We start from the raw sequence: 26,543 nt of genomic DNA, 5'->3' as shown, positions 1-26,543 counted from the left end.
GAAACGGTGGGAGAGAGGGTGCCTGACATCTCCCACCCTCCAACTAGTCTTTCTGCTTATGAGAAGATACTTGGACTGAACTGTGGGTACGTGTGTCTGTTCTCTCCAACTTGCTAGCAGCAACGGAATGAACACTTGCTTTTCCAGAGGGAGGAGAAAAGCAGAGAAGGAACGAAAGTCTAAGCTCTCTAAAACACCGCTCGCTGGCTTGGCCTTTGGGGATTCAGCCTGGTCCTCTTGGACAAACTCTGAGATGCGCGGGAAGGTGCCTGGAATACCGCATGCTTTGAACCTCTCCACACCTGGAGTCTTCCCTGATCAGAGCTCCTGAGGATCCTGGACCCACTTGTCCCGGTCCCCAGACCTCATCAGCCCTCTGAGGGTTCTAGATCTCATGGTTAAGGAGGAGCAGTGCTCCCCACCCAGGCCAGGTGCTCCTGCTGCCAGCTCACATGGGTTCTTCCTGAGTTCTCCATCCTTGCCTTGCCTGCATGCGGCATGGTGGCCTCCTCCAAACACACAGGTGAGCTGGCAGGAAGGGCAAAACTCCCGGGGCTGCCAGGCCACTGTGGAGATGGTGGCTGGGCACATAGTTCCACCGTCCAGAAGAATGTGCCAGGCGCAGCCTCAGAAGATGGCTCCTTTGGGGCGCCTGGGTGGCTTAGTCGGTTAAGCGTCCGACTTTCGCTTAGGTCATGATCTCACGGTTCGTGGGTTTGAGCCCCGTGTCGGGCTCTGTGCTGACTGCCAGCTCAGAGCCTGGAGCCTGTTTCAGTCTGTGACTCCCTCTCTCTCTGACCCTCCCCTGCTCACGCTCTCTCTCTCTCTCTCGAAATAAATTTAAAAAAAACCTTAAAAAAAAAAAAAAAAAAAGAAGATGGCTCCTTGGACCTATCTACACCGCCAGCAGACGGGGCCAGCTCAGCTGGTCTGAATCAGAACTCAAGACCCTTCAGAGTTCCCAGGGCCGGAGTGGGGCAGAACACTGCTTACAGGGGGCTCTGGCAGGTCCAGTGAGTCACAAAGATGAAGCAAAGTCAGGGCAGAAAGTGTAAGGGCCAGGAGATAATGCCAGGAGGGGGGGGGCAGCACGGAAGAGGGAAGAAGGAGGAAACAGAGACATGTGAAGAGACTTGTTTCAAGCAGTTTTTCCTACGAAGTACAGCCTGTGCCCTGGCCCTGCCAGGAGTCTGGAGCAGATGTAGGACTAGTTTTTGTGGGAGCCAGACTCCAGCTCTGGGTGCGTCTTGGTGGGGAGGGGTGAGCTGAGCCCCCTCCACCCCCCTTGAAGGATGCCCTGTCTTGGCCTGAGGCTTTCTTCCCAGCCCCACAGCTGGGATTTTTGTAGATATCTGGCCCTTCAGCTCCACCAGGAGGCAAATTAAGGGAATATACTTGGTGTAGAGGGGCTGCGGCTCTGGGAGTGAGGAGTTGCAAGCCATGCCCGAAAAGTGGGAAGAGGGAGGGGACAAATGCAGGTGGGGTGGGGCAGGAGCCCAGCTCAGGCCCCTGCAGCAGGCAGGACAGAGACCAGTCGTGGGAAGGGGGCGGGAGCAGGCCCAGCCAGGCAGGCAGCAGGCAACAGGCGGGGAGGTGGGGGCGCCACAGGTGCAGAGGAGGAAGGTGGAGGGCACACAGGCAAACAAGCTCATGCCCAGAAAGTAGGGCCCAACCAAGGCAAAACTCCTGGGTCAATGCTCTTCACCTTAATTCTCCAGGAAGGAGCTGAACCAGCCAGCATTGAACACCACATCTGTGAATTAACCCAGTGCAGACAGCTGGAGCTCTGGAGTAACTGGGTGAGGGGCAGCAGGCTGGACATTGGGTGGGGGGAGGGGTCTGCTGGGCCAGCTTTGACTCTGACTCTCTCCTCTGAGCATGAGGAAAGTTTGAAGCAAAAACAATCAGGGTGGTTGAACCCCACAGCCCCTAAGACTCCGAGTGAAAGGTGCCTGGCCTGGAGCAGAATTAGAGTGAACAGCATCTCTGCTCTGTGGGGAGGCAGCAGGAAAAGGAGGAGAGGTGGGGGAAAGGGAGGAGAGTCTGGACACCCGCCACTTGAGTCACATGCACAAGTCAAGCATGTCGCAGGCCTGAGAAGCAACGGCTAGTAGAACGGACTCAACAGTGTTGTCATTATGGACTGGGGTGGAGGTGGGGGCTCCCGTGTCAAATCCCCAACCACTTGCTGATTCTCCTCTTTTGCCTCCTCCTCTTTCCCAAGTACTGGGGGCCCAGGGGTTGCCTACTGGGTTGGTCTGGCTCCCGAGTTCCCCCAAGAGGAAGAGCAGACAAGCCCTGAGCACTCGGGTCTCCACGCGCATGGAGGCTTCTCTGACCCTAGAGGCCTCAGCCCTGACTTGTTGGGGACGGGCTTCCTGGCACCAAGTCTGCCAGGATGGGGTCTCTTCTGGGACCTCCAGCCTAAGCTTGAAATCAGTTCCTAGGGATCCCTGTCCTTCCTGACTCAGCCTACCCACACTGCTCAAAGTCCATTATCCTGTAAATAAGCATGGGCCCCGAGCCCAGGTTTGCAAGGGGCCAGACGGCAGGCTGCCCTGCACTCCTGCCCCGGCTGGCCTGTGGGTTCTACCAGGAGGGCTGGGAGGGAGGCACCAGGGCAGGCATGCGGTGGGCTGTGCTGAGGGAGTGCTGGATGTGTGCTAGGCCATGGACTCGCTTTCCCAGGGAGGGGGGACACCCATGGGTGCTTTGGTGGCTGGGCTAAGGAACTGGGCTGTTTGGCGGAAGTTTGTGGAAGCATAAGAGGGCGTCACATATTCTTAGGTACCTTCTGTAGGGGCAGGGAAAGGGGAGAAGAAATGAATTCTGTGGCACGGGTGGGGTGGGGTGGGGAAGTTCCCCTAAACTCTGAGAGAGCTGGCCCCAGCCCTTTCATAACCAATTTTCCCTTGAGTATCCCAGCCTAGCCTTCTCAGGTCCCCTGGCCGGTCACTTTCTAAAAAAAGAGTGGGGTTCCCTCTCTAGCAGCCTAGCTCTGTGCTAAGAAAGATGGGTGGTAGACAGAGGAGCAAATGCTGAAGGTTGTGGGCACTGTGCTGTGTCGTTTACAATGAAGGGACCTCTGTACCTGTGGATTCCGGGCTCTGTGAAGGAGGGAAACACCTATCTTATATCCCTGGCACATTTATTTCTAGGTTTCAAGATGAAGCACCAGGCAGTACCTGCCGGAGCCCTCAGTCCTGCTGGGTAAACCCAGCCCTGGGTCTCTTTCCATGGTGGCTCCAGCACCTCCCCTGAGCCACAGGACTCATTCGCGTACCCAGCCTCCATCCCTGTCCAGGAGGGGCCTGGTGCCTCTATCCTGTTTCTGTTAAGTCAGGGATCAGAGGTCCAAGGCCAAGGGGCCAGCCTTCCCTGCCGGCAGGGCACAAAGAGACACTGCCCCAGGTGTGCTAGCACGACCCCCAGGAGCGGGAACAGTGCTCAGAGAGCCATTCGAGGCTCCCGATAGTCAGATCTTCCTAGCAGACGATCCTCCCTCTCAGGCATGAAGCCCTCTCCTTACACTAACCAGGTGGGGAGCACAGAGCCACCTGCTCTTTGTACCATCCCCTCTTCTTGACGGCGCCCCATCCCACCCTCCCTGACCTGCCTCCTGGTGGGGGACGGCCCTGGGCACCAGTCCCATAATGCCAACACTGCCGTCCGAGCCCCTGCGGTGGGTGGCAGGTGGGCCAGGGGGTGGGGCGGGGCAGGAGAGGGGCAGGGATAAAAACCTTTCATCGGATTGGGAGCTGTGAGGTTCCGCGAGCAGATCATTGAGAGCATCGCGTGCAGTTTATCCTCCTCTTCCTCATCATCGTCCACCGAGGCCGCGCGGCTGGCCGCTAGGTGGTGGTAGTTAATAGTGACTGCTCAAAGAGAACAGCGAGAGAGGCAGAGGCGTGAGGACCCTGGTCCAGGCAGGAGGGACCAGACTCCTCCTTATGGGGAGGGAACAGAGTCTGGGTCACCTGGAACCTGCCAGGCATGGAGAAGGGGATGCTGGATGGAGAGCTCTCCGGATCCTTTATTGGGGCGAGTGTGGAAGAAAGTGAGGGAAAGCGGCAGCTCCAGAGCTCCACTGGAGGAGACCCTCTCTAGGAAGAACAGAAAACAGAACTGACGGGGGAGCAAGGGTCGTGAAAGAGAGGGTCCAGCTGGGACAGGCAGGCGGCTCAGGAGCTCCCTGGCCCCAGCCAAGGCTGGGTACGATAGTCGGATCCTGATCATTCTGTAGCTCACATCACGGTCAGGCTAAACCACATCTGAAGATTACCCCAAATCCCCTCTTCAGACTGTAAATCCAAATTTCCCCAAGGTTTGCCCAGAGCTACTCTCGAGGAGTCTGAGTCACTCGGCTGGGCTTTGGCTCCTGGGGCCCTGGCTCACCCTCTGGGGAAGCGGTCCTTGAAGCAAAGTGACCAGAACTGGGAAATGCCAAGGCTTAAAGAGGGGAAGTGGAGACTGAGTAATCTAAGCTGAGCAACAGCCCAAGATTAAATGCCCGATTTGCGAACACATTCTGACGCAAGACAGGTCTCCTGGTTAGGTCCCTCTGGGAGGGGAGCCCCATGTCTCGTGCCCTTCAAGGCTGCTGGGGCTGGTTGTGCTATGGCTGTGTGGTAGCATTCTGGGTACTCTGTCCACTAATACAGAAACAACTTGCTGACATCTTACTGGCACAATTTGGGAAATTTAGGGAGCAGGTGGTCCTGCTGGCAGTAAATGCTCCATGCTGGTAAATTCTCTGAACTTGTCCTCAAGATTGGTGCGTCTGGCCTATAGGGCATAAGCACTCAGACCAGAAAGGGAACTCTGATGTCACCAGATACCTACGCACAGGCCCCATGGGCCCAAAGGTGTGCAGGCAGGGCAGGACCCATCAGCGCCAAGCCACCTTTTCAGCATCGCAGTCCCCAAGGTCCCCCAGGCAGCTCCAAGTTTCCCCTTCGTCAGGTGCACCTCCGCCCCAGCTAAAGCTCCCTTCATCAGTAGCTTGTCTGAGAAGGGCTCCGGCTCTGGAGGAGTCAGTGAATAATCTGCACCAGTCAAAAAGAAGCACCAATTCTGTACCCAGGCTGTCCTGTGGAGGTCAGGTCATGGGCCCAGGAGGAATGGAGAGTTCTCCATCTTCTATTTCTGGTCTCACATTTTTTTTCTTGGGGAAAGGAAGGAAAGGCTAAGAGAATAGTGTACAATATCGGCTGAGCTAAGAACCTTGTGGTGACGAGGCTGGGGAAGACAGCTAGGGAAGAGAGAGGTAGCTTCTCAGAGGGAGGATATGCAGGGGAAGGTCTGGGGAGAGGCTGAGTAATGAACTGCTCCTCTCAACCCAGCCTGGTCAGTGAGTGGACCCTGACTGTAGCCTGAGCATCTTTCTCCCTTCCTCCACCGATGAGGCTTGGGATACTCACTGTGCTCGTGCCTGTGGCCAGGGTAAATGATCCGGAACACATAGTCTGTGGCCCGCCCGGTGCCCATCTCCTCCACATCCACAGTCCGCACGCTGCTGCGTTTCCGTAGCTTGGGGAACACTTTCCCCTGTGGAGGGAAGGGTGGGTGGTCAGCCTATGCAGCGCAGAGTCTGATCCAGGGTCCCACCCAAGGCAGCCTATAAGAACTCCATATGGAGAAGGGAAGGAAGGTGAGCAGGGAACCCCCCCTCAAACATCCCTTTACTCGAATGTTCCAAGCCCTGAGGTACCTTCCCCTGCTGGGTCCAGAGCGGGGGCTCTAGCTGTCCTCGGGGCAGAAGCCCATTCTCCAGGCAGGACAGAAAGGACAGCAGGTGACCTCCCTGTGGGAAGTGCAGTGGTGGCCTCTGGATGCCATCCTGGCTCACCAGCACCAGCGTGCCGCCGTTCTCTGTCGGGTGTATGAGGGCGGGTGAGGCTGGGCCTCCCTGAGTCTGCTCAGCCATCACCACAGCCCAGTCGGCCAGGCCTCCCTTGGGTGGGAAAACAATGAAGCACGGGGAAGACAGGAGGCGGACAGGGCATCCAACGGGCCATGCGCAGCGTGTGGTTGGGAGAAGGCAGTCTCTTTCCCCTCACCCTGTACCCAGGACAAGGGAGGCTCACTTTGCTGATGGCAATGGATGCAGACGATCTGACTGAAGGGCACAACCAGGGCATAGTCCCAGTAAACGCTGGAAAGGAACCAGATTGGTGTCACTGTGTCCCAAGACCTGTCATCCGCTTTTTTCATCTCCCATCACCAACACTTGTGAAACTGCCCTGAAGACCAGAGGACCACAGCTGAGAAGTGACCTCAGTCAGCCATGTCCCTCAGGGCCCCGTGGTGTCATGGCACTGAGCCCAGCAGTCTCAGCTGCCTAGAGCTTGGCTCAGGCAGACCTCTTCATGCCAGGCCTGGGTTGATCTTAGAGAGCTTGGGAATCTCTCCAGGCAGCCTATTCCTGTGATTCTTGGCATCAGGATAAGGAGTGAGGCCTGCCTCCCAGAGTAAGCGGAGTCTATCCACTCCCCCTGCCCCCCAGGTAGGCCCCTCCACCCTTCCCGGGCTTCTGGGAGGGAGTCCCAGAGCCCCCACCTTTTCTCCAGCTCGGAGTCCCCCAGAGTCCCGTTCATGAGCTGGTTGGGGGTCCACTTCAGAGTTAGGCTCTCTGCAGACTGGTGCAGGGAGAGGTAGCCAGGGACAGCCTCCATGTCCTCCTTCTATGGGGAGGAGACACAGCAGAAGGCAGAAGTGATGAGGGGCCGAGGCTCCTGGGGGAGGCGTAGGGGAAGTAAGCTCCAGGCGGGAGCTGGGGAGGCTGCCTAGCACAGTCACAGGATCCTGGAATGGAGGCCAGGAGCAAGTTGGGAGAACATGAGCCACATGCAAATGTGGGCACCTCCTCTCCCTGGCTGGCCTATTGCTACTACTGGCTCTGTCTTGTTAGTCTCCCGGATGCCAGGTATGTCCTGGGCCTACCATACCCAAGCCGGGTGTGCCTTCTGGCTGCCATTCCCCTTGGACAGCCTGGTTCTCAGTTGGCCAGGGCAGATGCCATTCTTGCCTCCTGCCAACTCAAGGCTGGGCACAAGGCTTATGACTGTGAAGTGAGGGGCAGGGCTCTTTCTCACCCTTCTCTCCAGTCAAGCCCCCGAAGAACGGGACAACTGTGACTGGAAGGTTCTAATCCTGGGGACTTCAGAAGAGGGAGAGGAGGGGTGGGCATTAAAGTTTTCTTACCGGCTGCACCAGCACATTGTTCTTGCCATAGAGCAACCGTGTCCTTGAATTCTGGTGCAGGGACTCCACATACTCGCGGGCACAGGCCGCCAGCCTGTCCTCTGATGCACTGCCACTTGAATGCCGCTTCCGAATCTGTACAGAAAGGCACAGCTCAGCCCCCAGCCCTGGGAATCAGCCTCAGAGAATGCTAAGATCCCACACAGACCCTCTAGCTGACCCAAGAGTCTATTCTGTCCTGGACCTGCTCTTGGCCACCCTCTGCTCTCCGGCCATGGACCAGTGGTGTGTTCCTGGCATTTATGTAAGTGCCAGGGTGGATGAAAGGCTCTCCTGAGGTAACCACTACCTTGGTGCATCTCCAAGGTCCAGATTGTGTCTGCAAAGACATGGAGGCCAAACTGCCCTTCCATACAGGCCCATGGGCGTAGCCTGGATAAGTATGAGGGTGGGTGGAGGGATACCTACTCCTAGGGCTGGACGCTTTGCAGGGGAGTCCTGGCGATTAGGGGGACCCCGGATACGGTGCCTCTGAACCAGCTCATCAGCAGAGGGGTCAGTCCAGTAGTGATCAGCAGTCTTGAGCTTGGTGTACTCCAAGGCACAAGGTCCCACTGTGAAGGCAGGATTCAGCTCACACAGTGCCCCCTCAGCACCTGTCCCTCAGCCCCCACTAGCCCGGCACCAGCCTCTCTGCTCTCAGGCTCACCTAGAAGAGAGGCCAAGATGGGGCCAAATACAGGATCTGCCAGTAACGCCTCCTTCTCGTAGTACTTGCTGCCAGGGGGAGAGACAGACAGGAGGCTCACTAAAGGGCAGTCAAGCTCACCAAGCAGGAACATCCGCACAGAGGCCACATTCATGTGAATCACTAAGAAGTGAGTCCAAAGGCCTGAGCTCTCGGTGGGGTGCCTGGTGTGGCCTATGCCTTAGGGGTGCTAGAGGGGAAGACGGGCATGCCTATAGGCTATTGTGGATAAGCAAGCATGCTGAGGGGTAGGGCTGAAGGTCTGCTCAGGAGGTGGGCCCCAAGGAGGGACTGCCTGGGGGATGGGGCAGTCACCTGCAGTTTTCCACGAGGTACTGCATGACCCTGTCCAACACTTTCTCGATGAGCGCTGTGCGTACCCATATGTGTTTCAAGGCCTGTAGGCTGAGAGCCGGAGCCTTCCCGCTGGCAGAGCCCTGTCTCCGCAGGGCATCCTGGTTGCCTGCTGAGGGTTTCCTGCAAAGGAAGGTGGGCTTCAGAAGTGTGAGGGCCTGAGGGGGTAGGCCTGGGACTGGTGGCACTGGGGACTGGTGGCATTGGGAGGAGAGTTCGGTGCCACAAGAACCCAGAGGACTAAGATGAGGGGTTGAAGTAGGGGGCAGGGCATTGTGTGCAAAAGGAGCCAACCGCCACCCTTAGGCTGGTCTCTCAGCCTAGGGGTCCAGCAAGAGATGAGCCCAGGAAGCCAACCTGGGAAGTAGGAAATGCCAAGTGCAAGAGCAGAAGGGAGGAATGGGAGGAGCTGGCCTGGGGCTCACCTGCCCTCTACTTGTTGCTGTAGCTCCTGTACCTTATGGCAAATCTCCCCAGCCACTGGGCACGTCTTCCCCACCTTGGTGAACAGGGCTGCCATCTTGTCACTGCGCAGGAAGCCAGCAGCACGGCGCCTCAGCTGATGTAGGAGGCAAGCCTCCACTGCACCTGAGCCACAAAGGGAACCAGCAACTGAGCCCGGGGAACAGGGAGAAAAGAGAGAAACACTCCTCCTCTTCATACCTATGGAGAGCAGAGGAGCAATGCTGGGATGAGGGGGAGGGGTTTCAGTCTCAGGCAAACCATGGAGACATGCCCCAACCACCTTCCAAAATTCTCCTCCCGGTCTCTGGCCAGGGTGGACCTGCAGGGACTGATGCCATGCCGTCCCTCTCTCTGTCCCTCGCCTCATGTGTCATGCCTTCTGTATGCAGCATCGCCCCTGGGGCTGTGAGGCCCAAAGCTGCCAGTCCCAGTGGCTCCTCCCCTGCCCACAAGGAGAAGCAAGAAATGTACCTATAGGACATGGGCTGTGGGCAGCCCTCCTGGAAAGCATGGATGATGTGGTTGCTAAGGAACAGGGCTGTGGGAAGGAACTGAAATATTGATGAGGCCACTGCAGAGATCAGACCCAACATCAGCCCCTGAATTATTGATGAGCCCTGCAGCCAAGAGTGAGAGGTTTCTATTTCCCATGCTGGGAGGGTTTCCCTTCACTCATTCATGTTTTTAGGGACTAGCGTTATCCTCTCCATCTGTAGGATGGGCTTGGTGGGAAAGGGCGGGAAGTTGCCCTGTGTACAGCCTAAAAATAGTAATATGTATGAGGGTGGTGCTTGGCCATTATCAAGGAAGCCATTGTCAAGGAGGGAAAAACCCAGAAAGGGGAAGGGATTGGACTACAGTCACATAGTGGCAGAGCCAGGACCATGACCCAGGACCCCAAACCGTGGCCTAGTCCCTTTCACCTTCTCCAGGTCTGTTGGGGGTGCCATAGGTGGGAGGAGGACTCCCCTTATGTCACAGGCACTCTTCTGCATGGGTTGACAAGTGCTATGCTGGAGGGGTGAGTCAGAACACGGTCTGAAGCTTAGTGCAGTCACTTGCTACCCCTGGGAAACGTAGGTGATAACACTCTGAGACTGCTGTCACCTGTGAAGTGGGGCTACTCAGGACTGGTGTGAAACGTTACATGATATGAAGTGCATAAAGCCCTTGCATGAATCTGGCACTCAGGAGGCACTCAATTCTTGTCGGGTCCTGCACCCTCAGCCCTTTCTGGCAAGATCCTATGCCACAGTTAAGCTACAAGGGCTGGGTTTCTACAAGACCTCTTTCTGTCAGGAAGAAGAGAGGGCACATCGGAGATGTGCTGCCCAGAGGTGGGTGGAGATGCCATTTTCTCAGGAACAGGGGAACTGAGGCGTCCCAAGTCGACTGTGACTAGTGTCGTTAGAATATGAAGCCTGAGCTTAGGAAACGACCAGTGAGCCCAGGCTCTCACCTGGTTTTCGTTTCATTTTTAGTAACTGGTAGGCAGTCACTGCTGTTCTATAAGGGTTTTGTCTGGCCCGTTCCTGTACTGAAGTCATAAGTTGGAGACAGCTAGCGCTTGGCTGGCTCAGTTGGTTAAGTGTCCGACTTCAGCTCAGGTCATGATCTCATGGTCTGTGAGTTCGAGCCCCACGCCGGGATCTGTGCTGACAGCTCACAGCCTGGAGCCTGCTTCAGATTCTGTGACTCCCACTCTCCCTCTCCCTGCTTGTCCCCCATTTGTGCTCTGTCTCTCAAAAATAAATAAATGTAAAAAAAAAAAAAGTTGGAGAGAGTCCTGGGACCAACCTGGAGGCCAGACCCAGTGAGAGCATTCCAAGGGAGGGGAAAGAAGGCAGGACCCTCCTCCTCCTACATGTTTCCTTCTGGGCTCTTCCATGGTTGAGCCTCAGAGGAGTTTATTTTATAAGGCATAGCCTTTCCTTCACAGCATGTTCATACATGTATGTGCACGTGTGTAGGCAGACAGACGTATCTACACATTTATGTGTACGGGGCATGTGGGGGAGTCTCTGCTCCATTCTCTACTCCATGGCTGTCCCCTTGGTCTCTGGAGGTCCTGTGTGGCCCTGTGGTGTACGGGTGAGTGAGTCCCAGTCTCCTGGTCCTGGGGCTGCAGCACCTACAGGAAAGTGGTGACCATTTCCTGGGACCGTATGCCCCATTCAGAGTGCTCCAGAGAGAAGCGGCACTGAACACGGTCAGAGTGGCAGCAGGTGGCACCAGTCCTGCAGGGAATCATGTGCCTCAGTGAGGTGACTAATTGTTGGCATAATGAGCCATTAGCTTTCCCACCTTCCCCCAGGAGACTGTAAATGCAGCCAGGCTAGGGAGCCTGAGAATGGCGGGAAGCAGCACTCCCATCCCGCCTGGGCTCACCCACCCTCTCTGGCAGCCTCTGAACACAGGCATTAGGGCTCTCTGGGGGGAGCGGAGGACTCCTTAGCAATTACTGCAAGTAGAGAAGCCCAAACATCACGCCTAGTACCCTCTTGCTCCCCCCACAGCCCCTACGTTCCTTCTGTGAAATGCAGGCAGGGTGCCAGGCAATGTCTGGGGAGGGAGAAATCTCTCTCAACTCTCTACTTTCCAAGCAAAGTAAACGATCCTCTATGCCAGGTATTTTTACCCCAGTTCCATGGGCTCCTCAGCCAGTGACTGTTCAAACTACACTTGGCCTTCTCCATTCGAACAGGGCTGTCCACCACAGAAAATCAGCACGCACAATGAAAAATACTGTGTGCAGCGTATAGGCAAAATAGTAACATAATGATAGTAACACTAACAATGATCAAGAATTGAGGGTTTGTGGATGGGCTTCTGTGCCTTCCAAAGACCCCCAGATATTGCATACAAAGCTGTCTGTGTGCTCCAGCATGATCAGGTGAGTGCTCTTTGTCTGGATAAAGGATTCAAGTTTTTAGCTTCTAAAAGGAATACATGACCCCCAAAAGTTCTCGAATCCCTGCTCTAAGACTTCTGGGTTGCCCTGAGCCACAGACGGTTCCACTGGTTGAAACTCAGAGGTGGAAGTATAAAGACGCTCCCTCCCCCACCATATACAGCGTGCACCACTCAGAACTCGGTTGCAGAGCCATCAGCAACAAGGTCCAACTGTCCTGCTGCCCTCAGTCCCCAGGGAGAACTCTCAAGCAGCCTTGCCCAGGAGGAAGGAGCCAGAGGCCCACGCCTCTCTCTCCTGACTGAAGGCCCAGAGCACCAACAGACCACCAGCTCCTTATTCAGCTTTCTGCCCCGGACTGCCAGCATGACCCTTCCCTAGGGGGAGGGGAGGGCCGTGGCAGGAGATGCCAATCATGACTCAAGCACCAAGTCCGCTGAAGCCCTCCTCCTCCTAAGTGAAGGCTCAGGATGCCCTGTCCCACGGGGTCCCGGTACCACACACAGCCACTCGAGAGCCACCAGAAGAGGAGTGACACATCACTGACACCATCCAGCTCAGTGTACTAATTAATAAAAATCAACACTGTATTTGGTCACTGGTTGGGGTGGAAAGGTTTGGGTAAATGAATCAAAACAGAAACAGACATGATTCAACAAGCATAACCCTGTCACCCCTCACCTTACTCTTGGAACTTTGGAGTCGTGGTCCCCTCTCTACTCTGTCGTCCCATCCGACTGACAAGAAGTCCCAGGGAACTGCAAGAAACTTGCTGTGGACATGTCCTCGCCAAAAGGTCTGGCACCATCTACCGAGGGAAAAGCTGGGAATTACAGGCCCAGACTAGCCCTGGAACTTTCCCTCACCAGCCTCTGATGTCCCAATAAAGTCTATTAAGTTATGGGGCTTGACAAAAGCTAAATGGGGCTGGAGAGCACAAGTGCTAACAGAATCCTAGGGGGCCCTACTCACAACTCCTTACATACCGATATAACTATTCCAAGGAGTCCAATTTATAACAGAGAAGACACTGGTAGATAAAGATGGAAGGGATCCAGGAAGTTACTACATCTTCTCAGACCTTGCTGGGGGAAGAGCTGACCGGCACCACTCCCGTGGAGGTAATGTGGCACCCACCATCTATCACCATTGCAAATAACCTCTGGCCTCTTCTGAGAATCGAGCTTACAGCTCTAACTGGCAAGAGTACTTAGTTACAACAGCAAAAGACTGGAAACTATCCTCATGTCCATCGGTGTGGACAGGTTAAGTATATATGGGACATTCACACAATAGATTATGATACAACTCTGCAAAAGAATGCGGATATTTTCTAGGAACTAACAATGAAAAGTCTCCTAAAGCAAGATGCAGAGCGGTATGACTTGATACTTTTTCATTACAAGAAGGGATCATGCATAGTAAAACAATACATTTTCTTTTATTAGGGTAAAAACTCAGGAAGGATGTAGAAGAAACAAAGTGGTAGTGGTTACCTGTGTGGGAACGGGTAAGTGGGGGGAAAGTGGGTAAATGGTGGCAGGAAAAGGAGTAAACTTTTCACTGTATATCTTCTTTCTGTACAGTTTTGATTTTTGAACCAGGTAATACATTACCAATTTGGAATAATAATTATAAGAATTAAGCAGGTGACCATCCAACCCAGATACCACGATTCTATCATGAGACGATGCTAGAGACTTTCTCTAGCCTGGAGGTGAATCAAAACTCACAAAACTCAGAAAGGCTGGGTCTGTTTATGGGCACCCAGTCCTTCATCAGCTCCTGCAGCAATCCCTCCCAATTGGCTTAGTTCCCCACACCTAGAGGAATATCTGGGCTTTGCTTAGGTAAGCGACAGGTGGTGTGAGCTGGGCGAGGACCAGAGAAACAATTCACTGTGGGCTGGGACAAGCTGAGGTGTCACAAGAATGGACCAAAACTGGGGCGCTTGGGTGGCTCAGTTGGTTGAGCGTCTGACTCTTGATTTGGGCTCAGGATCTCATGGTTTGTGAGTTCAAGCCCTGCATTGTCAGGCTCTGTACTGACAGTGCGGAGCCTGTTTGGGATTCTCTCTCTCTCCACCTCCCCCTCAAAATACATAAAACATTAAAAAAAAAAACAATATTTTTTTATAGTTTATTTTTGAGACACAGCTCTAGCATAAGCGGGGTAGGGGCAGAGAGAGAGGAAGGCACAGAATCTGAAACAGGCTCCAGGCTCTTAGCTGTCTGCACAGAACCTGATGCGGGGCTCGAACCCACAACCTGCGAGATCATGACCTGAGCTCAAGTCGGACACTCAACTGACTGAGCCACCCAGGTGCCCCTAAAAAAGTTTTTTGTTTTTGTTTTTTTTTTAAAGTTTTAAAAATGGACTAAAACGATGGCTCTCCAGCACACGAAGCAGTGATTGAGAAGGGTCCTCAGCCAGCCTAGGGAGCCTCAGCAGCAGCCCTGGCTCTCACATACACACCTATATTTAAAGTTGTGCTCAGCAGCCCCGGGGCCTGGTAACAGGGGGATCCACTGAATCGCCTTCAGAGAACTAGGCCAGTTGGCTGAGATACAGGGACACAGCAACCAGAGTTAGCACAGCTTAACACGAAGGCTAAGTCCCAGGCGCTAAGCCAAGAAGGGATGGTAATGGGAGCAGCAGGTGTGGCGAGTAGCTCCTGCTCCCCCACCTCTGCCATCTGCCATCTGTGCAACAGGGGGAGTCCGGGTGTATTTATTGCCATAGAGAACTCAAGCGAGGGAAGTGCTGGGTGGGGCAGCCAGACACAGGTGGCTGCTTTGGGTCCTGGAGTTTTGAGGATACCACTTAGATCAAAATTTTTATTTATTTACTTAATTATTTTTTGTGTGTGTGTGTGTGAGCCAGTTAACATACTTAATTATTTTTTTATTTAAAACCATTTTTTTTGAAGTAATCTCTAGGGGCATCTGAGTGGCTCAGGTCATGATCTCACGGTTTGTGGGTCCAAGCCTCATGTTGGGCTTTGCACTGTCCCCCTCTCTATCTGCCCCTTCTCTGCTCACTCTCTCTCAAAAATAAACTTTAAAAAATTTTAATAAGGGGCGCCTGGGTGGCTTAGTCGGTTAAGCGTCCGACTTTCGCTTAGGTCATGATCTCGCGGTTCGTGGGTTCGAGCCCCGCGTCGGGCTCTGTGCTGACTGCCAGCTCAGAGCCTGGAGCCTGTTTCAGTCTGTGACTCCCTCTCTCTCTGACCCTCCCCTGCTCATGCTGTCTCTCTCTCTCTCTCCTAGAAATAAATAAAACATAAAAAAAAAATTTAATAAAAGATAAAAATAAATAAGAGTAATCTATGCCCAACGTGGGGCTCACACTCACAACTCAACTCAAGAGCTTCATGTTCTACCAACTGAGCCAGCCAGGCGCCCCGAAAGCAGAATATTTATTTATTTATTTATTTACAATTTTAAATTTATTTTTCAAGCTTTTCCCCAAGAGTAGGATTTTTAAAAGCTGAATGCTTGGGATGGTGGAATCAAGACTGCCAGGAGAGGAGAAGCCTCCCTGGAGGTAAAGGAATGGGAGGGATGGGCAGCCTTTTTTTAAGTAGGAACTTCTGGGGCACCTGGGTGGCTCAGTCAGTTGAGCGTCCAAACTTTGGCTCAGGTCATGATCTCGCAGTTTGTGAGTGGAAGCCCCTCATCGGGCTTGCTGCTGTTAGCGCAGAATCAGCTTCAGATCCTCGCGGGGCGCCTGGGTGGCTCAGTCGGCTAAGCGTCCGACTTCAGCTCAGGTCATGATCTCACGGTTCGTGGGTTCAAGCCCCGTGTCGGGCTCTGTGCTGACAGCTAGCTCAGAGCCTGGAGGCTGCTTCTGATTCTGTGCCTCCCTCTCTCTCTAACCCTCCCCTGCTCACGCTGTCTCTCTCTCTCTCAAAAATAAATAAAACATTAAAAATTAAAAAAAAAAAGATCCTCTCTACCACTCTCTCTGCCTCTTCCCTTCTTGCACATGTGCACTTGCATTCTCTGTCTCTCAGAAATACACATTAGTCAGTCGAGCATCTTACTTCGGCTCAGGCCATGATCTCATGGTTCGTGAATTTGAGCCCCACACTGGGCTCTGTGCTGACAACTCAGAGCCTGAAGCCTGTTTCGGATTCTGTGTCTCCCTCTCTCTCTGCCCCTCCCCCACTTGCGCTCCCTCTCCCTCTTTCTCAAAAATAAGCAAACGTTAAAAATAAATTAAGTAGGAACTTCTTCTAATGTCAATGGGAGAAGCCAATGTATTGTCTGTAGCAGCTGAAGTGGGAAGAGCAAAGAGAGACCAGGCATCTTCCTCCTCTCTCCTCCCCACTTCCCTGGCTGGCTATTTCCACCCAGGGATTTATAACAGTTGCTTCCACCTGGAACAAGCATTTCTAAGGTAACTAGAGCACATTTTCTCTCAGCCTGCACTACTGATGCTGTTTGCTTCAGCTTCTGGGGGCAGTCAGTGTTGTTCAACGCCCTGAAACAAGAAAGCAACTCTCCCATCCAGACTTTCATTGTGAGGAGAAAGCATTGCCCTGATTCTAGAAAGCAGCAGGTAAGGGAAATGAAATTCCTTTTTTTCAAAAATGTCTTTTTATTTTATTTTGAGAGACAGAGAGCGAGCGGGGGAGGGACAGAGTGAGAGAGAGAGACAGAATCTGAAGCAGGCTCCAGGCTCTGAGCTGTCAGCACAGAGCCTGACGCGGGGCTTGAACTCATGGACTGTGAGATCATGACCTGAGCCGAAGTTGGATGCTTAACCGACTGAGCCACCCAGGCGCCCCGGGAAATGAAATTCCTAACACACAGACCTATCTCCTTTGCCCTGATGGAGATGCAGGGCAGAATCCACACATACAGCAATCACAACGGCTTCCCACGGAACCAAGCCAGTGTTGGCCTCACTCAGCTCAGCAAGGGGCTCACTGTCTCCCAGAGTATCTCTGGACACCATGAGTCCACTGTTTGGGGACGTGAGCTACATCTCCACAAGGGCCAACCTTTCCTCCATACCCCACACCTAGTCTCCTCTCCTAGGTAGGCCACATGGACAGGCCAACCCCTGGGCAGCCCAGGCCCTGGAGCAAGACACATGTGGGTTCAAACTCTGGCTACTTTCCCTACTAGCTATTTGACTTGGTGCCAACCACTAATCTCTCTGAGCTTCCGCAGCAATTACGTAAAAGAACAGGTCCCATCTCCATAGGTTTTGAGTGACTACAGCTGCAGGCTACGCAGAGGTGCAAGAGGCTCTTTGATTTCTTCTCAAGTACACCGAAGGTGATGGCAAACATTGATGCCTTTCTCCCCTGCACCTTCTGGCCATCCCCTGCCTTCTCTCCGATCCTCCAGATGGTGTGGCTGTGCTCCTCTCTAAGGCCACCTACACACTGGGTTATCTACCTACACACTGGGTTCCAGCCCCTTTTACCTCTCAAGGACATCATTCCAACAAACATCACTTCTCTTCCCTGTACTTTTAATATTGCCCTATTAGATACTTCCCATTTGTACATAAACATAAAAAACAAAAAAACAACAACAACCAAACACCACCACTACCACCTCCCTTGGTCCTATATCCCCATTCAGGTATTGAACCATTTAGCTGCTCCCCTTTATGTAAAATTTCTCAGGAGAGCTGTCTGTATTCACTTTATCTCTTCCTCTTCCCATCCTCTCCCCCTCTTTTTCCTTTTTTTTTTAAGTAGGCTCCATGCCCTCCATGCCCACCATGGAGCCCAACATAAGGCTTGAACTCACGACCATGAGATCAAAACCTGAGCTGAAATCAAGAGTCAGACACTCAACCAACTACAGCTCAGGTCATGATCTCATGGTTCATGAGTTAGAGCCCTGCACCGGGCTACCTGCTGTCAGCACAGAGCCACTCTGAATCCTCTGTATTCCCCCTCTGCCCTGCTTGCACTCTCTCTCCCCCCAAAATAAATATTTAAAAATCATTATGGAAAATCCCAAACATATACAAAAATAAAGAGGACGACAGAATTAACCCCATGTACCCATCACCCAACCCAAGCAATGGTCAAGTCATGACCCATCTTGTTTCACCTATACCACATCCAAACACTTTTTCATTTATCCCCAGATTATTTTTAAGTAAATTTTAAATGTTATATATTTTAATCTATAAATATTTCTGTCGGTATCTGTAAAAGATGACTCTTTGGAAAAGATGTGTATAATACCTTGACTGTGCCTACAAGATTAATAAAAATTTCCTAATATTATTAAGTTCCCTGATTGAGTTCCTAGAGTTCAAATTTCTCTAATCTTCTAGATACTTCTAACTCTCAGAAACATGGGTTCTCATATGGAATCCTGGAGAAGGTTCTAGGAGACTTGATGAGGAAGGTTTTAGGGTCACTTTTCTTTTTTTAAGTTTATTTATTTTGAGAGAGAGAAAGAGTCAGAGAGAGCAAGTTGGGGAGGTGCAAAGAGAGGCAGAATCCCAAGCAGGCTCCCTGCTGTCAGCACAGAGCCCGATTCGGAGCTCGAACCCACAAACTGTGAGATCATGACCTGAGCCAAAGTAAGATGCTTAACTGACTGAGCCACCCAAGCACCCCAGGGTCACTTTTTCTTTAAATTCAAGAGTAACGTATTTTAGTTTCAGGTGTACAACACAATGATTCAACATTACTTGGTGTTCACCATGTTAAGTGTACTCTTAATCCCCTTCACTGATTTCACCCATCCCTGCTCCCTGTAGGGTCACTTTCAAGAACAAAGAAGAAAGTTGCTGGTGGTGGTGGTGGTGGTGGTGGTGATGGTAACACTTATTAGCACCTACTGTCTACCTGGCTCCATGCTGTGTGCTTTACCTGTGTCACTCCTTTAGTCCGTACATCAACCTTCCTGGACATGTTCAGAGCTGTTCAGGGCTGCTGTGGCCAGGGTCACACACTTAGTGTCTCAGCTACTGACCACCACCATATGCCCTCAGCTCTGCCCCAAGACAGGGTGAGAGGAGCCACTTCCCCAGAGGGCCTTTCTTACCATTCGGTTGTTTCCAGATGGAAGGCAGAAGCCAGATATCCTGAAAATGAGCTGTTCATTCAGTATGGGTGGGAAGAAGAGAAAAGGAATCCCTTTCACTGAAAAGAGACAGACTAAAAACTGCCTGGAGTCTGAATCTCAGAATGTGCTGATGTTGGCTGCAACATCTCAGGTGAAAGGCAACGCTTCTCACCCAGCTCATTAGCATCTCCTTGCCATTCCCCAGAGGAGCTCACCGCAGCCGACCTTCTAGCTAATGAAAGCTGCTTAGCAACAGGGAGCGGGTGGTTAATAAAGCCCTGAAGCTGTTCCCAGCTCCATAGGCTCCACCCCTGTCTCCGATTACAGCTCATCTTCAGCCTGAAGCAACAACCCTCCAGTTGAGGATCTAAAGATCCGTGTGGAGAGAGCCAGGAACCTGGAGACTGAGGGGCAGGGCTGACCTGGGCTCTGACCACCCCCCCCCCAATGCATTCTGGGAAAGGAGACCGAGAATCTGCTGTGCCAGGCTAGGAACCTGCTCTACCCACCAAAGTTTAAAATCCAAATTCCGTGCCCAATCAGAATAGAGCACACAGAAATTCTGTGGAGGTGGCCACACCCAGACATGAGGGAAGGGCAGGTCCAGAGATATGGTGGCTTCTCCAGTGCTCTGGGGTTGATGCCTGAATTACCTCAGAACCCTGATGGAAAGGGAGCAAATGTATTCTCTTAAAGCATGTGCATTATTGTCATGCATGCAGAGTTCGAAGGTGAAACCTGGGACAGTTTGGTGGTTAACTTAACCTTGAGCCGCCCACAAGCAAAAGTTAAAAGCACCTTGCCCTTGGGGAAAGGGGGTGGCAGGAGATATCAGACTACACCTGGGGTTTTAAGAAGCCACAGGGAAAACAAGGAGCATTAATTTGATTGAAAAGTATTTACATTAAAATAAAAATTTCAGGAGCTCCTAGGTAGTTCAGTCAATTAAGCATCTGACTCTTGATTTTGGCTCAGGTCATGATCTCACAGTTTTTGGGTGTTTTTTTTTTTCATGATCTCACAGTTTATGGGATCGAACCCCATGTCACGTCTCACTGATGGACATGGAGCCTGTTTGGGATTCTCTCCCTCTGTCCCCTCCCTTGCGCATGCACATACTCTCTTTCTCAAAATAAACAAACTTAATAATAATAATAATAATTTTAAAGACCATACTATGGAACAAAATGCAAACTTGACAAGACTTTTTAAAGATGAAAAGGTGATGTCAGTGGTAGGTTTGGGCCTACTCTCTGAGCCTCACCTCCACCTGTGTCAGCGGGCAGTCACACAGGCCTGATCCTCCTACAGCCATGCTCTGTGGTTGGACAACAGCACACAGAGAACCCCTTCCTGCCACCAGGGGTTACCAGCAAAGCTTCCTCACAAGGTTTCTACCTACAGGAGCCTGACCAGCTTCCGGGTAAACAGGTTTAGGAACAACCACAACACACACACACACACGAAAAACACATTTCTTACCAGTCCCGGGAGTCTCCCTCCTCCTGTGGGCAATCTGGCACAACTTTCCTGGGTTTGCCCAGGGTCAGGACTCAACTCAGGGATTCTTCAGTTCCCTTTCTAAGGCTCTCCAGGAAGATTCTGTTTCCACTTCAAACGTCTCTATTTTAAGGAAGCTCAGAGGAACTCATCTTGCCCAGGCCCTGCCCTCCTCTGCCAAGAACAGAGGGGCCCAGGGCAGAGCAGAGGGGCCCCGGGCCCCAATGCCCTCCAAACTCCTGGGAATGTGGTCACTCTGCAGTTGATCCAGCCTCCACAGCCTCTGCTCTGCTCAGATCTCTTCGCATCTTCCCTGCACTTTAATTCCTCCCAGAACAAAGCTGGATTCTGGACGAGGCCAGGACAACCGCACAACCCAGTCAGTATAAGACTGGATCTACTTCAGCTTAGAAATTCATTTCTGGGGCGCCTGGGTGGCTCAGTCGGTTGAGCATCCAACTTCGGCTTAGGTCATGATCTCACAGCTCGTGGGTTTTCCATCAATACTTATCTATTCTTCCCTCTGCCTCTTCCCAAGAATCCCTGATTGTGATTCTACTGTGTGATGCATGTAAATAGCTTGCAGATAGGAAAAAAGTTTGATAATCACTGCTTTAAATATGCCTTGAGCCCAAATTGGGATTTACCTCACCACTGAATACCGGTTTTGACGAAGCCCAAGGATTCCTTTTTCCCATTGCCTTTACTTAGCTTTATACAGACAGTCCCTCCTGCTAGCATTCTCCTCAGTGACTCTGCACTGAGCCCAAGACAAGGGCAGCCAACTGGCAAAGGCTTGGAGATGCCTTTTGTTTGGCCCATAAATTTTTTAAAAATGGGAATTAGTTGGGGCACATGGGTGGCTCAGGTGGTTATGCGTCTGGCTTTGGCTCAGGTCATGATCTCAAGGTTTGTGGGTTTAAGTCCCACATCAGGCTCCACACTGATAGTGTAGAGTCTGCTTGGGATCCTCTCTCTCTCCCTCTCTTTCTGTCCCTCCCTCACATGTGTGCTTTCTTTCTCTCTCAAAATAAGCAAATAAACATACAGTATATAAAAATGGGAATTAGTTATTAGTCTTTAAAAAATTGGGGAATTTCAGGGGCACCTGGGTGGCTTAGTTGGTCAGGCAACCAACTTTGGCTCAGGTCATGATCTCACAGTTCGTTGAGTTCCAGCTCCGCATTGGGTTCTGCAGTAACAGCTCAGAGCCTGGAGCCTGCTTCGGATTCTGTGTCTCTCCCTCTCTCTGCCCCTCCCCCCACTTGTGTTTCTCTCTCTCTCAAAAATAAATAAACATTTTAAAAAATAAAAATTGGGAAACTTATATAAAAACCCAGACTTCTGGCTTCTCTTAAGAAAAAACAAAGGCCATGGCAAGCCTGGGCTGGCATTCCTGCAGGAGTTGAGCAGTGGCAAGCAATATTCAGTCCACCCCAGTCCCCAGCACCACTGTCTGCAGTGTCACACCGGGACAGCTTCTTGTGTGGACCTTTTCCATCTGACTGCCGACGCTATTTAAGTTTGTGCTAAAGCACCTCCTGAGACCCAGCAGAACGGGGCTCCTCTTGCTCATGGGCTGAATTTACAACCCTGGAGACTTGGGTCTGTTTCATAGACCCTTGTTCTGTTTCAGCACCTAAAACTGGCTGAAAGTAGAAGCATTCCTTTTGAGGGTAATATCCCTGCTGCTGGGAAGAGCCCAGGCTTTCAGGCAGGAGACAAAAGCGAAAACTCCATTGCTTCCTGGGGATCCCTGCACTGATCAGAGGAGAGCTGACAGTTTTTCTCATCCTAATTGGCCTGAACGTGGGATACCCACAACTTCTCTCTGCGTCTCTTTCCCCTATTCCCCCTTGGCCACCCACGTGTGGCGCCCATGCACAAGCTGTTTGCACTATTTTATTCTGTTTTCTGTTTGTTGAATGTTCTCTGGATAAGGAATTAAGCCATGCACAAGTGGGCCACCAGCAGAGCCCTTCTGGGGACCACAACAAATAGTGGCTGATGTCAGGGGCACACAGCACAGGTGGAAAGGAGTAGGGGCCTAATAATCTTCAAATATTGCACTTACTGCAAGACCACTATGCTTCTCCCCTAACCTAGGTTCTGCCTGAGAAAAGGTGAGATTGCATTGCTCCTTGTAACCCTGAGAATCATACATCATCTCAAAGAATTAGGAAACTTACCAAAAAGGGAGGTAGTGGGAACTGAAATCCTGCAAACCTAGTTTCGGCATCAACATCCAAAGGAGAGGGAAAGACATTTCCTGAGCTCTTCCAAAGCTAGAAATGTTCTCATGCATCATCTCAATCCCTCCAAAAATACCCTGAGGTGGGAATCACCACCCTTTTTTACCGGCGCAAACTAAGAATGACAGAAGTTAAGAAACTTGTCCAAGCTCTCCCGTGTCTCTCGGCTTTAGTTTCCTCCACACTTTTATTACAGGATATATTTATGTGTGCATGTGTTTTCTGTCCCCACAGAATGGGAGTCCTTGGGGCAGAGACTCTGTCCGTCTTGTGACTGCTGTTTCCCTTCAGAGAGTAGGATCTGGCACATGGCAGCCCCAAGGCATCTGTTGCTGGACTGCTGGTAAGCAGCTCTATATGCCTCACCATGCTACTGTCTGCTCCTTTCATTGCTTCCTCTCAGAAATACACAGCTTCCCTTCCACCAATCCCCAATACCAATCTCAGAAGCCCAGGAAAACAACACAGAGGTGTCAAACTGTCCCTTCAGAAAGGGAGTTGAAAGGAAGATAAATTCCTGGAAATCCAAAAAAACTATCGTGTACAGAGACTGGCTGGCCCCTGTAACGGCAGAAGTCTTCAGGTGAGGAGGAAGCGATGGTTTATTACCAACGTTCTCCCTTCTAAGGCAGGAGGGCTTTGGCTTTCCCTCCTATTGTAGCTCATGTATCCAACCCAGGGCCTGGAGAACTGGGAATGCCAGAGCAACACCAGTGGGATTAGTTAGAAAGCAGATGTGGCACAGGGGCGCCTGGGTGGCTTAGTCGGTTGAGCGTCCGACTTTCGCTTAGGTCATGATCTCGCGGTTTGTGGGTTCGAGCCCCGCATCGGGCTCTGTGCTGACTGCCAGCTCAGAGCCTGGAGCCTGTTTCAGTCTGTGACTCCCTCTCTCTCTGACCCTCCCCTGCTCACTCTGTCTCTCTCTCCTAGAAATTAAAAAAAAAAAAAAAGCAGATGTGGCACAGAAAGCATCCCAAAACACGAACCCTTCCCCCAAAGTTAAAGTAAACATAAGCCAGAGTAGTAGTTCCCAAACCAGAATCACCTAAGTCAGTGGTTCTCAAGGCGTGGTCCCTGGACCAGCAGCTCAGAACCATCTGTGAACTTGTCAGAAATGCCAATTCTCAGGTCCACCCCAGGACTACCAGAATCAGAAATTCCAGGGTTGGGACCCAGGAATCTGAGTTTTAACAAGTGCTTTGGGTGACTCAGATGCACACTAAAGACCAAGGGAACTGAATACATATAGAAATCCTTGGGCCCTGGAGATCCTAATTCAGTAGGTCGGGATGGGGCCCAGGGAGATCTCAAACGGTTCAGAGATGATTCTAATTTGTAGCCATATTTGAAAACTACTAAACCTGAGGCTCCTCTTTCCCTGCCCCCGGGACAGTGTCTTCAGTTCTAAACCCTCCTCCCACTGCCACGTCACTCACCACACAGAGCAATGATATGGCTGCTATCTTCATGCACAAACTTCCTGGTGACAGCCTCCTCCATGATTTGCTTCACCTGTGGACAAACGGGCAGCATCTTACCTATTTTTCCGATCAAAGGCCTGTGGGCAAGTAAACAACTTGGCTCTGCTCTCCTGATCTGGGTTTACTATCTACTTGCAGAGTAGATAGTAAATAGGGATGGGAGAGGTGGGGAAGCAAAGTGTCTTCTTGGAAAGGCAACCAGGAAGGGAGATATCATAAGCCCACCAAGGAATCAGTGCAGATGTTCCAGTCCAGGAGGAAGCACCCTGCTGTGGAGAAGGACAGGATGCTGTTTGCTCATGTGTACTTAGCTGGAGAAGAGCTTTTGGGCAGACACACTGTCCTTTAGAAACAAACTAGCTCATTATAGGCTGTAGATAAACAACCTGCCCCTCATTTACTCCATCTTTTTCAAGGTTCACCCAGGGCTCAGAGATGCTCTCCACATGCTTGCAAGCCCTGCCTTCTCTGTCTAGATAAAGCCCTGATGTTTGGGTTCCTATGTGGATACAGAACCTTCCAAATACCTTGCAAGATGAGCAGTTACATCTGTCTTTATGAAAGCACTTTTTAACTCCCCCTCCACACACACCTTTTTTATTGATGTACATAAAACTACAGAAAAGGGCATATGTCATAATTACACAGCTTGATGAATTTTCACAAGCTGAATCCACCTGTGAAACCAGCATCCAGATGAAGACACAGAACATGTGACATGCAACCCTGAACAACCCCCACTGTCATGTTTCCTTCCACTCACTTCTCCCCTCAGGGACACCTACTCTCCTGACTTCTAACAGTCATTTTATGGGTCATTTTATGGGTTTTTATACTTTTTGTAGATGAAATCACTCAGTGTGTAGTGTTTTGTGACTAGGTTTCTTTTGCTCTCTGGTGAGGTTATAAAATGTGTTCACGTTGTAGGTAGCTATGGATTGTTTATTCTCCATTATGTTAACACACAATGGACTAGCATGTGGGTGGTTTCCAACTTGGGGCTGCCATGAATAGTGCTCCTATGAACATTAAAAATATGTTTTTTAGTAAACATAGGTGCTCATTTCTTGGCATTTTTATTTCTCAACAAGGAATTTCTGACACATATATTCCACTTTACTAGATTTTGTCAAATAGCTCTCCAAAGTGGTTATACCAATTTACACTCCCATCAGCAATGTAGGAGGTTCTAGTTGCTCCCAACACTGAAGCCAAGCACTTTTGATGTCCTGGGGGAACCTGCCAAGAGACAGATACTAATACTGGAGATTAGAGGGATGGATTACCTCAACCCCACTGTAAAGTCTTACAGATGAAGTAAGCTCTGGGCAGAGCATGTCTTTGCCATTCTTTGGACAAGGCATACAGCATTCTGATGCTGCTCTTGCTCCCAAGACCCTCACCCAGGACTGTACAGTTTGGAGAGTGGTAAAGCTTCTAAAGCCTGCAGAGGAGGTAGGAAGGACCCGGAGGCTTCTCCGTACTGAAACTGCTCATGGTTAGCAGTTAGGTAGAGGGGAATCAGATTAATCCTGCACTCTAAACTGTTAAAAGCTTCCTAGATTACTTCCCAAGGGGTGTTTGTATTAAACGGAGCAGAAAGCCACAGTTCAAAGACCTGCAGGCATCTGAAACAGACCTGCGGGGGAAAATTTGGGGGTTAGAAGGATCTACAGATGACTCTAGAATTATATGACAAATTCTGTATTGAAAGGCCAAAGTTGCCCACAATTATCCCCACTGCCTCTACTTGTAGAACAGGAAAGGATATATTTCTCTCTAAATCAAGTGCTGAAGGGAGAAGGGAACTAAGAATTTGGAAACTAAACTTTGTCAGGTAATATACATAGCTGTGGCGTATTTTGGACATTTCTCACATTTGTTTAGGAATCATTCTTAGAGTAGTATAAACAGCCTTCTAAATATTGAAAAGAGAATCATGGTCTTATCAGAAATCTTTCCTACATCCCTGACCAGCCCTAAATTTGGAGCACAGCAACAATCCTAGCACATCCATCCATGGTTTAGGTATGGCTACTTTTTTCTTCTTGTTTATACTGCTTGTTTCCTGAGGATAATCACTGTGACTTGGGACTGCCCTTTTGCTTGGGAGAGACAAGGGCGGGGGTTTAGTTTTAATGCTAATTTGATGTACTCCTGACTTAAAATACTTTCCTGGCCACTTCACACGAAAGTCATGAGGGAGCTTCCAGCTTCTCACACTCAGCCGGAAAGGTGAGGACTTTGGCCACTTCTTTGCCAACAAGAGGAAAGGGCACAAATAAATGTTAGATAGGGCACAGTAGCCAGGCCACAGAACCATCTAGAGCCTTCCAGGAGTTTATGAGAACCCAGAGCCTTCTCCAATCCTGAAACTCTAGGAAGGGGTAAAGGAACCATTATGGTAAAATTTAATATATGAGATACATGTCATCATCTTTCAGAGATGAAGGAAATAAGACTCAGAAAGGTTAAGTAACTTATTCAGAGCTAGGTCCAGAGTATTCCAAGGTTATGCATCCCCACAGATCCTACAGTTTCTAAGATCAGTAGATTTATTTACCAAATGCACACTGAATG

General features: G+C 51.0%; 1 protein-coding gene across 8 annotated transcripts in view; it reads right to left on the bottom strand.

The window, feature by feature from the left end:
* Positions 1–26,543, bottom strand: part of SGSM2 (small G protein signaling modulator 2) — a 43,835-nt gene that overhangs the window by 16,274 nt on the left and 1,018 nt on the right. For 6 of the 8 annotated variants that reach the window (XR_005531665.1, XM_039251721.1, XM_039251753.1 and 3 more), the window contains exons 2-12: positions 23,919–23,994; positions 8,731–8,893; positions 8,267–8,428; positions 7,913–7,980; positions 7,672–7,817; positions 7,204–7,338; positions 6,559–6,683; positions 6,087–6,154; positions 5,711–5,871; positions 5,421–5,547; positions 3,741–3,875 (exon numbers count right to left, since the gene is read on the bottom strand). Coding sequence is in view for 7 of the 8 variants with exons in the window: in XM_039251721.1 (XP_039107652.1) it covers positions 3,741–3,875; positions 5,421–5,547; positions 5,711–5,871; positions 6,087–6,154; positions 6,559–6,683; positions 7,204–7,338; positions 7,672–7,817; positions 7,913–7,980; positions 8,267–8,428; positions 8,731–8,893; positions 23,919–23,994 (1,366 nt within the window). In the remaining variant the exon portion in view is untranslated. The remainder of the gene's footprint in view (positions 1–3,740; positions 3,876–5,420; positions 5,548–5,710; positions 5,872–6,086; positions 6,155–6,558; positions 6,684–7,203; positions 7,339–7,671; positions 7,818–7,912; positions 7,981–8,266; positions 8,429–8,730; positions 8,894–23,918; positions 23,995–26,543) is intronic. The other 2 variants (XM_039251731.1, XM_039251776.1) reach the window with 1 other exon arrangement.

Source organism: Hyaena hyaena, unplaced genomic scaffold (assembly GCF_003009895.1).
Source record: "Hyaena hyaena isolate Hyena2069 unplaced genomic scaffold, ASM300989v1 scaffold_10, whole genome shotgun sequence".
NCBI classification, from domain to species: domain Eukaryota; kingdom Metazoa; phylum Chordata; class Mammalia; order Carnivora; family Hyaenidae; genus Hyaena; species Hyaena hyaena.
Note: the sequence above shows the minus strand (reverse complement) of the source record. Positions and strands in the feature narration are given on the sequence as shown.